The 13,769-nt window shown below is 39.0% G+C and overlaps 1 protein-coding gene across 43 annotated transcripts in view; it reads left to right on the top strand.

The window, feature by feature from the left end:
• Positions 1-3,026, top strand: part of LOC109901378 (uncharacterized threonine-rich GPI-anchored glycoprotein PJ4664.02) — a 38,572-nt gene extending 35,546 nt beyond the window's left edge. For 42 of the 43 annotated variants that reach the window (XM_031837260.1, XM_031837261.1, XM_031837271.1 and 39 more), the window contains one exon: positions 120-1,762. In XM_031837260.1, the coding sequence (XP_031693120.1) occupies positions 120-193 (74 nt within the window). In that variant the 3' untranslated portion in view covers positions 194-1,762. Of the gene's footprint in view, positions 1-119 lie in introns of all 43 variants that reach the window. The other variant, XM_031837250.1, reaches the window with a different exon arrangement.
• Positions 3,027-13,769: the final 10,743 nt, after the last annotated feature.

The following is a 13,769-nucleotide window of genomic DNA, read 5'->3' on the forward strand; positions in this document are numbered from 1 at the left end:
CACCATTTGTTATTTAATTTTGAAATGATCACAGTTCTTTAAATATTTGTTTTCTTAAATAATCACCCTGCCTTGCTTTATATAACAAACCAACTGTGTGACTTCTCTTGCTTTGACAGATGTCTACAATGTTTCGGAAGTTGCAAATTCTTCCAACAGCACTGGTGCTACAGAGTCTTTCATCAACACCTAAAAGTACCCAATGGTCATACTTGAGTTAAAGTATAGATACCTTAATATGAAGTTACTCAAGTAGAAGTCACCCAGTGAAAAACTATTTGAGTAAAATGATTTGTTTTTAAATATACTTAAGTATCAAAAGTTAATGTAATTGATAAAAAAATACTTACGTAAGTATCAAAAGTAAAAGTATAAATAATAAAAAATTCTTTCTTTTAAGCAAAGCAGATGGCACCATTTTATTGTTTTTAAAATGTATGGATAGCCAAGAATTATAGCCTTTGACCTGGACCTGCCATAAAACATGGCTTGGTCCAACACACAATGAATCTATTGATGTGAAGATTTGTGGACTTTTCTGGATTAATGTTGTGAGTTCTACAGTGCCTTGCAAAATGATTAATCCTCATTGGCATTTTTCCTATTTTGTTGCATTAAAACCTGTAATTTAAATAGATTTTTATTTGGATTTCATGCAATGGACATACACAAAATAATCAAAAATTGTGAAATGAAATTTAAAAAATAACTTGTTTAAAAAAATGCAAAAAATTATAACACGGAAAAGTGGTGTGTGCATATGTATTCACCCCTTTGCTGTGAAGTCCCCAAATAAGATCTGGTGCAACCAATTACCTTCAGAAGTCACATAATTTGTTAAATGAAGTCCACCTGTGTGCAATCTAAGTGTCACATGATCTGTCACATGACCTCAGTATATATACACCTGTTCTGAATGGTCCCAGAGTCTGCAACACCACTAAGCAAGGGGCACCACCAAGAAATGCGGCACCGTGAAGACCAAGGAGCTCTCCAAACAGGTCAGGGACAAAGTTGTGGAGAAGTACAAATCATGGTTGGGTTATACAAAATATCAGAACCTTTGAACATCCCACAGAGCACCATTAAATCCATTATTTAAAAAATGAAAGAATATGGCACCATAACAAACCTATCTAGAAGAAAAAGAAATGCACACCTATTTAGGCAAGGTGCTGGTTAGCGGAGTAGAAAACTTACAAATAAAAGAGAGCCGCACACTCTAGGAGCTCAGATGCAAAAATGTAATTACCAATGTTTCGACAGCCAAGCTGTCTTCATCAGGGTATAATCACAAACACTGCGGGATGACTCGTTTATATAGTGTCAAAAGACACAGGTGTCTGTAATCATGGCCAAGAGTGGCCTAATATAATTGGTTAATTATCAAATATTAAAATGGCATACAACGACCAGCATACAATCCTGCCAAGAGAGGGCCTCCCATCAAAACTCACAGACCAGACAAGGATGGCATTAATCAGACAGGCAACAAAGAGACCAAAGATAATCCTGAAGGAGCTGCAAAGCTCCACAGCGGAGATTGGAGTATCTGTCCATAGGACCACTTTAAGCCGTACACTCCACAGAGCTGGGCTTTACGGAAGAGTGGCCAGAAAAAAGCCATTGCTTAAAGAACAAAATAAGCAAACACGTTTGGTATTCGCCAAAAGGCATGTGGGAGACTTCCCAAACATATGGAACAAGGTACTCTGGTCAGATGAGTCTAAAAGTTTGCTTTTTGGCCATCAAGGAAAATGTCTGGCGCAAACCCAACACCTCTCATCATCCTGAGAACATCATCCACACAGTGAAGCATGGGGTTTTTCATCAGCAGGGCCTAGGAAACTGGTCAGAATTGAAGGAATGATGGGTGGCGCTAAATACAGGGAAATTCTTGAGGGAAACCTGTTTCAGTCTTCCAGAGATTTGAGACTGGGACGGAGGTTCACCTTCCAGCAGGGCAATGACCCTAAGCATACTGCTAAAGCAACACTTGAGTGGTTTAAGGGGAAACATTGAAATGTCTTGGAATGGCCTAGTCAAAGCCCAGACCTCAATCCAATTGAGAATCTGTGGTATGACTTAAAGATCGCTGTACACCAGCGGAACCCAACCAACTTGAAGGAGCTGGAGAAGTTTTGCCTTGAAGAATGGGCAAAAATCCCAGTGGTTAGATGTGCCAAGCTTATAGAGACATACCCCAAGAGACTTGCAGCTGTAATTGCTGAAAAAGGTGGCTCTACAAAGTATTGACCTTGGGGGGATGAGTAGTTATGCACACTCAAGTTGTCTTATTTCTTGTTTGTTTCACAATAAAAAATCTTCAAAGTGGTAGGCATGTTGAGAAAATCAGATGACACAAACGGCCAAAAAAATCTATTTTCATTCCAGGTTGTAAGGCAACAAAATAGGAAAATGCCCAGGGTGAATACTTTCGCAAGCCACTGTATAAGGGTTCTGTCTGAGAGACTTGCCTCTTTTTTGTTGTACACGTTTATGAGTCTAGACGCTACAGTAAATGATGGACAAGCTTGAACCAGCTTCTGAACAAGACATAGCACTTCAAATTATGTATGGTATTGAAGTACTTTTTCTTTTTGCGATTCAGATTTCCAAAGAAACCGTAGCAATATTCAAATATAATAGATGACCAGACAATTACAGGAACTAATGAAGGTCAATTAGCTGCATTGGTACAGACAAGTGCTAACTGTATGACAGAGAATTCGCCTTTTTTTAAATACATTTTTACTTAATTTTTTACTCCATACTTTATATTAAGCTAGGGTTTTCCATATTGTTGCCATTACCACTTCTGTGTGTTGTATTAAGACATGTTATACAGCTGCTATTGACATTATGTAATGGGCATATTTTAAATGTGTATAATATATTGTTAAAGATGCTTCTACAGTAGATCATGTTGGATACACAAGTAGTAACAAAGAGTTTTGTCTCGTTGATCCTGTCTCACAGACGGTGTTGCTGCAACTCGATTAAAAAAGTCTTGGTTCAACCATCTACCCAGTAAAGATGCCGTGTTTGCCATATTCACTGTGCGATTTCTGCTTTCCCAATGACTTTGCACCACACTAATCAAATTAAATCAAAGTGTATTTGTCACGTGCCCCGAATACAAGAGACCTTACGGCTAAATGCTTACTTATAGGACCTTACCAAAGGTGCAATTTTTAAGTAAAAAATAGGTATTAGCAACCCTCTCACAAACCCAGGACCTGCATTTTGCTCTGATGTTTCCTTTCTTTTTGTTTTCTCCTTTTCGTTAATGCTAAAAAAAAAGGTCATGCTAAAATAGACTAAAAGTCATGTCATGAGTGAGATCAGTTGAACAGAATAGACGTTTTGTTTTGTATGTATATTATGTATTTTCTTCTACTGCTTATAAGTCACTCTTTTCATGACCAACCTGACTTTGCATCAGTTGAAGCTTGTGTGTATGTTCTTATATTTCCTTGAGTTTCTTTTTCCTGTTGGCCTTTTTCTCTCTTTCTCTTTCTTTGGGTAAATGGACAAAGGCAGGTTCCTCTAAATTTAGTTTGGTGGGTGCTATCTGGAATCCTTGGGACGTCACCATGTTGTGAATGCGTTGGATATCATCCAATCACAAACCAACAGCCGTCTCTCAAGCTTTGTAGGCGTTACCAAGTTTAGATGGCCAGAGATACAGTACTTAGACAAAGGAGCGGCTGGCTACTAAGAATTTTGCTAGATAGCTAGCTAGTTAGCAGAACAATGCAGCCAATTATACCACAGACAGAAGGGGTAACCCAGACAAGTCACAGGGGCTATAAAGCTGAAGCGTCTGTTTAGAACATTTTCTCTGCCGTTTGGTGTGACGCAGACCCGGTGGTGAACATGGTGAAACGGAGAAGACATTGTCTGTCCTGCTGAGTTTTGATGCAGAGTTTTGCCCAACAAGGTCAAGTAAGGATGTGTCAGTTATCCCGTGAGTGCTTTCATTCGGAAAATACTAGTGTTTTAGGTGTCGGACTCGGCCCGGAATCAAAATGAACGACTGTCCAGAATCGTCCCAAGTACATCGGCCCGTTTCCGTCTACCGGATTCAGCCGACTTTGCCGGCATCTTAACAGAATCCCCCCAGAAGCGGCATGATACAAATTTAAATAAATGTATACAAAATGACCCGATTTAGTGATTTTAAATATTACTATTATGCATTTTATACATACAAATTATACCCATCCGCAACGTTTTTACTGCTGATCATTTGCCTTGCACATAGTATCAAAATACTAAAAAACTACTTAAACAGGAAAGAATTTAATTGAAATGTACATTTTATTTTTTGATCACAGAACCAATGAGAAGTCATTTGATTTTGTCTATTTAAGCTTTCTTTCTATTTAAGCTCTGGTAGGCATACCATTTTCTCCATCACTCCTCCAAGGTCTGGTCACTTCTCACTCGCTCTCTCCTTTTTCTCCCTCCATCTCTGTCAGGGGCTAGCTGCATCCATCGTTTTATGTATTTTTCTATATCCACATCCGGAACTTAAGAACGGCTGCGACGCACAGCACCTTTGTGCCTTAATCCTGGACCCATGATTAATAAGGCACAACTTCGGTCTCCTTCTTCTCCACGGATATAAAGTCCATAATGTGAAACATGCTGTGTATATTGAGAATGAATATCATTTATAGTATTGAAAGTAAGAATCTCATAAGAGGACTAGCTCTGCTGACCATCCAAATGCAGGCTGTGGTGTTGATTGTAACCGCTGACCCTCACTGATTCTGATTGACCCACATTTATTGTGTATTTGTGTCATGGTTATTTTTTTGGACATATTTCACTTTTCCATGCTAGTTGGTGATTTATGTATGATCACAGGTTTGTAGTGTATATGCATATTACGAAATATTTCAATAGTATATGAATGATGTAGTGCTCATTAGTTTTGACACAAATTCATACACTTTAAAAGACGCATTTGTATTTAGAATAGTTCAAATGCTTATATATATTTCACACTTTTTATACAACCATTTACATACTGATGTTACAAAAAAAAACATTTCTCAGCTGTTCGTAAAATACAATCAAGTATTTGGCAGTATCTGTTAGATTGCCTACCGTCTGTCAGCTGTTTCTGTCTTAACGACCGTTCCACAGGTGCATGTTCATTAGTTGTTTATGGTTCATTGAACAAGCATGGGAAACAGTGTTTAAACCCTTTGCAATGAAGATCTGTGAAGTTATTTGGATTTTTACTAATTATCTTTGAAAGACAGGGTCCTGAAAAAGGGACATTTCTTTTTTTGCTGAGTTTAGTTGTTCTATCCATGCTGCGTGAACTTTCTAGTACATGTAGGTCTTAGAAAGAGGCAGGTCTGGATTTCAATAAGCATTGCATAAATAATGTCACCTAGGGGTCATGATTGGGGCTGTTCCAAATGATTGATGTATTAAAACAATTGATTATGCTTATGTTGTATTAATAGTTATATGACCCCTCCCTCTTTACATTTATAGGGTCCTAGACTACAGATGAACAATATATATATATATATATATTATGAGGTTTTAATATTGTTCCACAGTTTGTTGATGTGCTATACTTGTGCATCTTTAGGGCTTTGTTTCCAACCTTTGCATGATTGTGGCTTTGGCTCAGGCGTTGTTTTAGTTCCTAAAAGTGAGTGGAACAACATAACGTGATGCTTCTTCAAAGATTACAGTAAGCATAACTTTATGATAGTAAGTGGTGTCATGACAACAGCCTCTCCCACTCCCCTCAGCAAAACAAAGGAGTTGATTGTCGATTTCAGGAAGCAGACGGGACTGCAGTAGAGAGTCACGAGTTTTAAGTTCCTTGGCATCCACACTACCAAGGACTTGTCATGCATCAACAACACCACCACTCTGATACCAACAGGTTCAGAGACTATTTCTATCTACAAGCCGTCAGACTGCTGAACACTTGAACTGGACTGACCACCTGCTCTGATTCTCTGCATCTTATCACACATGCATTCACTCATGCACACACCCACACGAACATACACACACATACACTGAGTGTACAAAACATTACGACACCTGCTGTTTCCATGACATAGATTGACCAGGTGAATCCAGGTGAAAGCTATGATCCCGTATTGATGTCACATGTTAAATCCACTTATATCAGTGTAGAAGAAGGAGAGGAGACAGGTTAACAAACCATTTTTAAGCCTTGAGACAATTGAGACATGGATTATGTATGTGTGCCATTCAGAGGGGGAAGGGGCAAGACAAAAGATTGAAGTGGCCTTGAACAGGGTATGGTAGTAGGTGCCAGGAGCACCGGTTTGTGTCAAGAACTGCAACGCTGCTGGGTTATTCACGATCCACAGTTTCCCGTGTGTATCAAGAATGGTCCACCACCCAAAGGACATCCAGCCAACTTGACACAACTGTGGGAAGAATTGGAGTCAACATGGGCCAGCATCCCTATGGTACGCTTTAGACACCTTGTAGAGTCCATGCCCCGACAAATTGAGGCTCCTCCGAGGGCAAAGGGGCAACGCAATATTAGGAAGGTGTTCCTAATGTTTTGTACACTCAGTCTCTATACATCCATGCTACACACACATCACAACGGATGCTACCAGACTCTTATTATACGGCTCAGTTTGAACACTTCCCTCCATGTATTGGACTATAAAGTGTGCTTTCTTGTGTTATGCTTATGCTAAATTATTTATTATATTCTATTGAGCCATTTACTTTATGTTCATATTCTTTATGTTTTATTGTTTATTATTATTGTTGCGTTGTCGAGATGGAACCTGCAAGTAAGCATTTCGTTGGACGATGTATATCCCTGCGTGTCCCATACATACGACTAATAAAACTTGAAACTATGATAACCTTCAGTTTACAGTGCATTCGGAAAGCCTTATTCTAAAATGGATTCAATTCATTTTTTCCCTCATCAATCTTTTCTATGAGAAATTGAGCTCAGGTGCATCCTGTTTCCATTGATCATCCTTGAGATGTTTCTACAACTTGATTGGAGTCTGTCAGGAGTTCACCTAGGGGTCATGATTGGGGCTGTTCCAAATGATTGATGTATTAAAACAATTGATTATGCTTATGTTGTATTAATAGTTATATGACCCCTCCCTCTTTACATTTATAGGGTCCTAGACTACAGATTAACAATATATATATATATATATATATATATTTATATATATATATATAATGAGGTTTTAATATTGTTCCACAGTTGTTTTCTAGTTATCTCTCTCTCTGCCTCTTATAAAGAGATGTGTGACTGAGACAGAAGAGGAGTAGGAGATAGACTAGTCAGACATTCCACTATAAATCAACTTGGACATTTACTGCTAAGCTTTTAGATAACACACTAAAATCCTTGTTTATATAGCTGTGTAGGCATGGTTTTGGTCTCATGAGTAAAATATAATGACGTAGGCAGTGACATCACACACAGGTTTGATACAATAATATGGGACCTTTTCTTTGATGCAGAACTTACTGGGAAACATGCGTGCTATGTTCCTGATTGTCAACTTCTGTCTGCAATTGCATTAATAAAGGTTTTTGAATGATTTCATTAAAGATATTGTCATAATGCTAATTTCACCAATGAGCCAGGAACGGACCAAGGAACGAACCCTAACATTTGGCGAGCTAGCCAGGAGTGAGTGTCACCCCGGTTGGCGGAGATTCCACACCACGGTGCCACAGCTCAAAATTAAATAAGGTAAGCAGACACCCGTTTAATCTAAGTCTGTAATTAAATGGCATTCACTGGTGTGGTTTCCCTCTAACAAGTAAGTGGCACCTCACTCAATCTAAAATATAGACATACACTTTGAATATGACATAGTCGGATCCTAGTTTGGTAAACTTACGTAACAGGCTATTGGTGAAATGCATGTCAATACAGGATGAATGAAATGAAGGCTTGATGATTTTTATTTATTTGTTTACTAGTTATTTATTTTGCAGAGGTGGTTTGACGAAGCTATCTGAGGCTTGCCCTATCCTACGGCGGTTGGCCGGTTATGAGTTAAATACTAGTTCGTTTTGCAGAGGTGATTCAGCGTTAATCACCTCATTTTATTTGACGTAATTACCCAGATACTAGTTATTTTTTATTATTTTGTAGAGGTACCCAGTGAATGAGTTGAGTTGTTTATGAATAGTCGTAATTTTGTGTGAGATTTACCAAGTGAATGACTTGAGTTGTTTAGTGCGTTGTATGTTTCATTGTTTGTTTGTCTGTGCATTATGGCGGGGGTTATTGGGAAAAGGCCCAATAGTGGATTAAAAAGTTAGAAGTAGGACAGAAATTATTTGAATAAAAGGTTGAACGTATTTGTTCATAGAAAGTTACTTTGTATCACCACCAGGGGGCACTGGTATAACATACACCTGTCTATATAAGGTCCCACAGTTGACAGTGTATGTCAGAACAAAAACCAAGCCATCAGGTCGAAGGAATTGTTCGTATAGCTCCGAGACAGGAATGTGTCGAGGCACAGATCCGGGGAAGGGTACCAAAAATATCTGCAGCATAGAAGGTCCCCAAGACCACAGTGGCCTCCATCATTCTTAAATGGAAGATGTTTGGAATCACCAAGACTCTTCCTAAAGCTGGCTGCCCAGCCAAACTGAGCAATCGGTGGAGAGGGCCATGGTCAGGGAGGTGACCAAGAACCCGATGGTGGGGGATGAGGCCAATACCGTTCCACCCTTCCAGGGAGAGCGGTCACGCGTCATCAGAGTGCACAACAGGACACTGTACTGTCTACACTCGGTTTGTTGTTTACATTAAAACTTTTCATTAAATCTATTTTAATCCAAACTAAAGTTTTGTTATTAAGAATCCCACAACGTGGTTAGCCTTTAAGGCTGGGACTGCAAGTTTGTGCTCCTTTTTTTTGCGTGGATTCCACGAGTGCTAGCTGGCTGTACTACAGACACCTGTCGTCGTCGTGGGAAAGACTCGTTGTTATCTATTTGTAAAACAACTGGTTTCAGTATAGAGCCAATCTGGATACCAAGGAGATCCTGAGGGAAATCGACGAGTACCAACAGCTTTACGCTATGGAGGAACAACATACTCCTTCGTGGAAAGATCCGACCACCTCACAAAATAACTTTAATCCGACAAAAATAAGAAAAACGGATTCATCTACAGACACGGACAATTTACTTACCATTGAGGTAGAGGCTTATGCTCTGGCTGGAATCCATGCAACAATGGAAAAGTTGTGTGAGGAGGTAGCAGGGCTGAAGGGGAGTTTGAAGTTCAGCCAGAGTGAAATTCTCAAGCTCCAAAGAGAAAACAAGACACTCACAGCCAAGGTAAAAATACACGATTCCAACACGGATTGTATACTCAGGGAAAACAGGGTGATGAAGGAGACGCTACTAGACATACAAAGTCGTAGCATGCGTGAAAATATTTTTTTTTCTGGTATTCCTGAGGACGCATTCAATCATCCAGAGGGCGCAATCGGAGAATTCATGAAATCCGCAGTGAAACTTCCTATAGAGACTGTAAATAAGGTGGCTTTCCACCGAGTACACAGACTTGGAGCTCGGAGCGACAAGACCAAGGGTCCCCGACCGATCATCGCAAAATTTGAACACTACCAACAAAAGGAGCTGATCAAAAGCAGAGGAAGGGAGCTTAAAGGGACCAAATTCGGTCTCAATGACCAATTTTCCAAGGAGATAAATGAACGTCGTAAGAGACTGTATCCGGTACAAAGACAACAAAGGGAGAAGGGTAAGCGTGCCTTTATCATTGTGGACAAACTCTTTATAGATGGACAGCTATTCCGAGACAGCTCCATAACACCGTGGCCCTACTAAATTCTACAGGGACTTCATGTTACGGGAAAAAAAAGTACAGAAGCTGTTTAAAATATCTGAACATTATGAAGTGGATATGAACACACGTACTCAATTACATGTTTGCTTACACGTACAGACTTATACATACACACACACACACACCTGATCTCACTCTCTTCTCTCACTCTCTTTCCTCTTCTCTTCTCTCCCTCTCTCTTTTGTCAAGAACTGTTTTATAATTGAATGTGTTTATTATTTGTCTATCTATTTCATGTATTTGTCTACAAGTTTATATATTTTTACAACACGCAAGGGGAAGATATCAAAATAGGGGCATTGGGGAATAATAACATATTGTACGGAATACATTTGTACTGTAGTAAAGCCGTCTCTAGAGTAATGCAAGGTCTCTTTCATGATCATGTGAAACGTCAATTGCTGTGGAAATGCTGGGGTGTGTTTTTCAATTATGTTAAAGGTAATTATGATGCAAATATGATGGTGATACAATATGGATTACAATTATGAATATTAAAGCTATACTCACTACATGTTACACACAGACACTCAAACATGCAAATGTATTTGGACATCACACATTATAGTCTTATTCTTAGTCTTACTCTTATACAGACATCATACACACTTTCCTATCATATCCAATATCATACACATCAACCTACTCAGATTTGTTACACACATAATTTGTCTCAATTTTCTAACATCTGTGGCATTGGCTCACAGGCAATTGCTAGAACCTATGTCTTGAATTCTAAATATCAGACATTTGAAAGCTCTAGTTTTGATCTTCATAATACCTCTGATGGCAGTAACTTCACAAGCACTAATTAGGGTCAATTTAACCTGAGAATATAGAATTTTGCCTAATCTATTACAAAAATAAAGCAAACTGGATGGAATATGGAGAAAAATGCACAAAATTCTTCCTGAATCTCCAATACAGGAACTGTCACGCCTTGGCCTTAGTATTTTGTGTTTTCTTTCATTATTTGGTCAGGCCAGGGTGTGACATGGGTTATTGTGGTGTGTTTTTGTCTTAGGGGTTTTGTGGGGTGTCTACGTAGTCTATGGCTGCCTGAGGCGGTTCTCAATCAGAGTCAGGTGATTATCGTTGTCTCTGATTGGGAACCATATTTAGGCAGCCATATTCTGTGAGTGTTTTCGTGGGTGATTGTTCCTGTCTTTGTGTTTGCACCAGATAGGGCTGTTTCGGTTTTCATTATTTCATTTCATTTCATTTCGTTCGTTTTGTAGTTTCTGTATGTATAGGTTTTCCTTCATTAAAATATATCATGAATCATCATCACGCTGCATTTTGGTCCGATCCTTGTTCTACCTCTTCGTCAGAGGAGGAGATAGAAGAGAGCCGTTACAGGAAAGCTAACAAAAATAATTTGCAGAAACTTTTTTACATGGACGATACATTGGAGATAATATACGACAACTACTAGAAATAATAGAACATTATGAAACATATAAGAAGCCAGGAATGGTATTTATAGCGGATTTTGAAAAGGTATTTGATAAATGGCCTCCTCCACATCTCCTGATGTACTGGCCTGTCTCCTGGTAGCGCCTCCATGCTCTGGACACTACGCTGACAGACACAGCAAACCTTCTTGCCACAGCTCGCATTGATGTTCCATCCTGGATGAGCTGCACTACCTGAGCCACTTGTGTGGGTTGTAGACTCCGTCTCATGCTACCACTAGAGTGAAAGCACCGCCAGCATTCAAAAGTGACATCAGCCAGGAAGCATAGGAACTGAGAAGTGGTCTGTGGTTATCACCTGCAGAACCACTCCTTTATTGGGGGTGTCTTGCTAATTGCCTATCATTTCCACCTGTTGTCTATTCCATTTGCACAACAGCATGTTCAAATTTATTGTCAATCAGTGTTGCTTCCTAAGTGGACAGTTTGATTTCACAGAAGTGTGATTGACTTGGAGTTACATTGAGTTGTTTAAGTGTTGCCTTAATTTTTTTGAGTAGTGTATGATCCCCAATCAGAGACAACAATATACAGCTGCCTCTGATTGGGAACCATACCAGGCCAACATAGAAATACAAATCTAGAGTACCCTCCCTAGTCACACCCGGACCTAACCAAAAATAGAGAATAAAAGGCTCTCTAAGGTCAGGGCGTGACACTATTTATGGAACTATTTCCCTGATTAACTCCTTAGTCATATCTCAGTTTACTCAAATACTTATGGCTTCAAATATCTATTCGATAATATATCCATCGGGACAATTCGTTTTTCAGTAGGACCGATTGGAGTAATGGCTACCTCTGTATTTTACGTGAGAATCTCTCTGGGAGCATCAGGTGACCACTTGCGCAATGTAGCCGCCTACGGGTATTCTTCAGTAAAACTACGTCACAATGCTGTAGACACCTTCTGGAATACGGAGAAAGAGTAATCTGGTTGATAGCCCATTCACTGCTCAATAGGGACCCATTGGAATGCAGCGCTTTCAAAACATGAGGCACTTCCGGATTGGATTTTTCTCAGGCTTTCGCCTGCAACATCAGTGCTGTTATACTCACAGACAATATTTTTACAGTTTTGGAAACTTTAGAGTGTTTTCTATCCTAAGCGGACAATTCTATGCATATTCTAGCATCTTGTCCTGACAAAATATCCTGTTTACTACGGGAACGTTTTTTTCTCCAAAAATGAAAATACTGCCCCGTAGTCACAAAAGGTTATGGCGCTGCCTACTCCTGATGATTTGTTTTCAAATCATATGAGCAAAAAATATTTTGCTTTATCTGGGACGCGAAACCAGACAAAATAAAACAAGCCTATCTATATAATGAATATGAATTGGGTGGGTTGAGATTATTAAATATTAAAGCACTAAACCTCTCTCTAAAAGCTTCACTCATTCAAAAGTATTATTTGAACCCTACATGGTTCTCAAGTAGATTAATAAGAAAAGCTCATCCATTGTTTAAAAATTGCATTTTTGCCTTTGTGCAGATTGTCATGTCTCATTTTCGATTAATTGAAAATTATATTACTTTTATATATGACGTTTTTCAAAGTATCTCTCTTTTTCAAACAAGCATTGCAGAGCTGGCGACAATTTCATCCCCCTGAAAAGATAGAACAAATATTACAACAAATATTATGGCTGAACTTAAATGTGCTGGTTGATAAAATACCTGTATTTATGGGAAAGATGTTTGAAAAGGGTATTTTGTTCTTAAATTATATTGTAAATTGTAATGGTAGAGTTGTGTCCTTCATGGAGTTATCAGAATTGTACGGTAAGGTCTGCTCAATCCAAGAATACAACCAATTGATTATAGCATTGCCCCAAAAATGGAGGAGGCGGGTGGCAGCCGGAGGAGGTACGGAACTGGTCTGTCTGCCCAATATCAAGGATCAAAACTGGCGGAGGAATAAAAATAGGAGGAATAAAAATAGCATAAATAAGAAAGTATACCAGTTTCCTGGACCACAACTGTGCCATATAGATGGCAAAATAGTTGGGAAGAGATTTTTGATGTACTGATTCCATGGTACAGGGTGTATGAGTTGATATATGAAACAACGCAAGATTCAAGACTTTTCAGCTAAAACTATTATATCGAATTCTTGCCACCAACAAAATGTTTAATATTTGGGGAATAAAATCACCGAAACTCTGCAGATTTTGTTGTGAGGATACAGAATCAATAGACCATTTATTTTGGTATTGCCCTCAGGTAGCCTGTTTCTGGTCTCAGGTTCAGGAATGGCTGAAAATGCAAAGTATTGATCTAAAATTGACCCTAGAAATAGTACTGTTAGAAGATCTGGAGAGACCGGGTCAGTCAATTACTAATAATCTAATACTCTTAGTAGAAGTATTTATCTTCAACACGCAATCTGTAGA

Source organism: Oncorhynchus kisutch, linkage group LG12 (assembly GCF_002021735.2).
Source record: "Oncorhynchus kisutch isolate 150728-3 linkage group LG12, Okis_V2, whole genome shotgun sequence".
Lineage (NCBI taxonomy): Eukaryota > Metazoa > Chordata > Actinopteri > Salmoniformes > Salmonidae > Oncorhynchus > Oncorhynchus kisutch.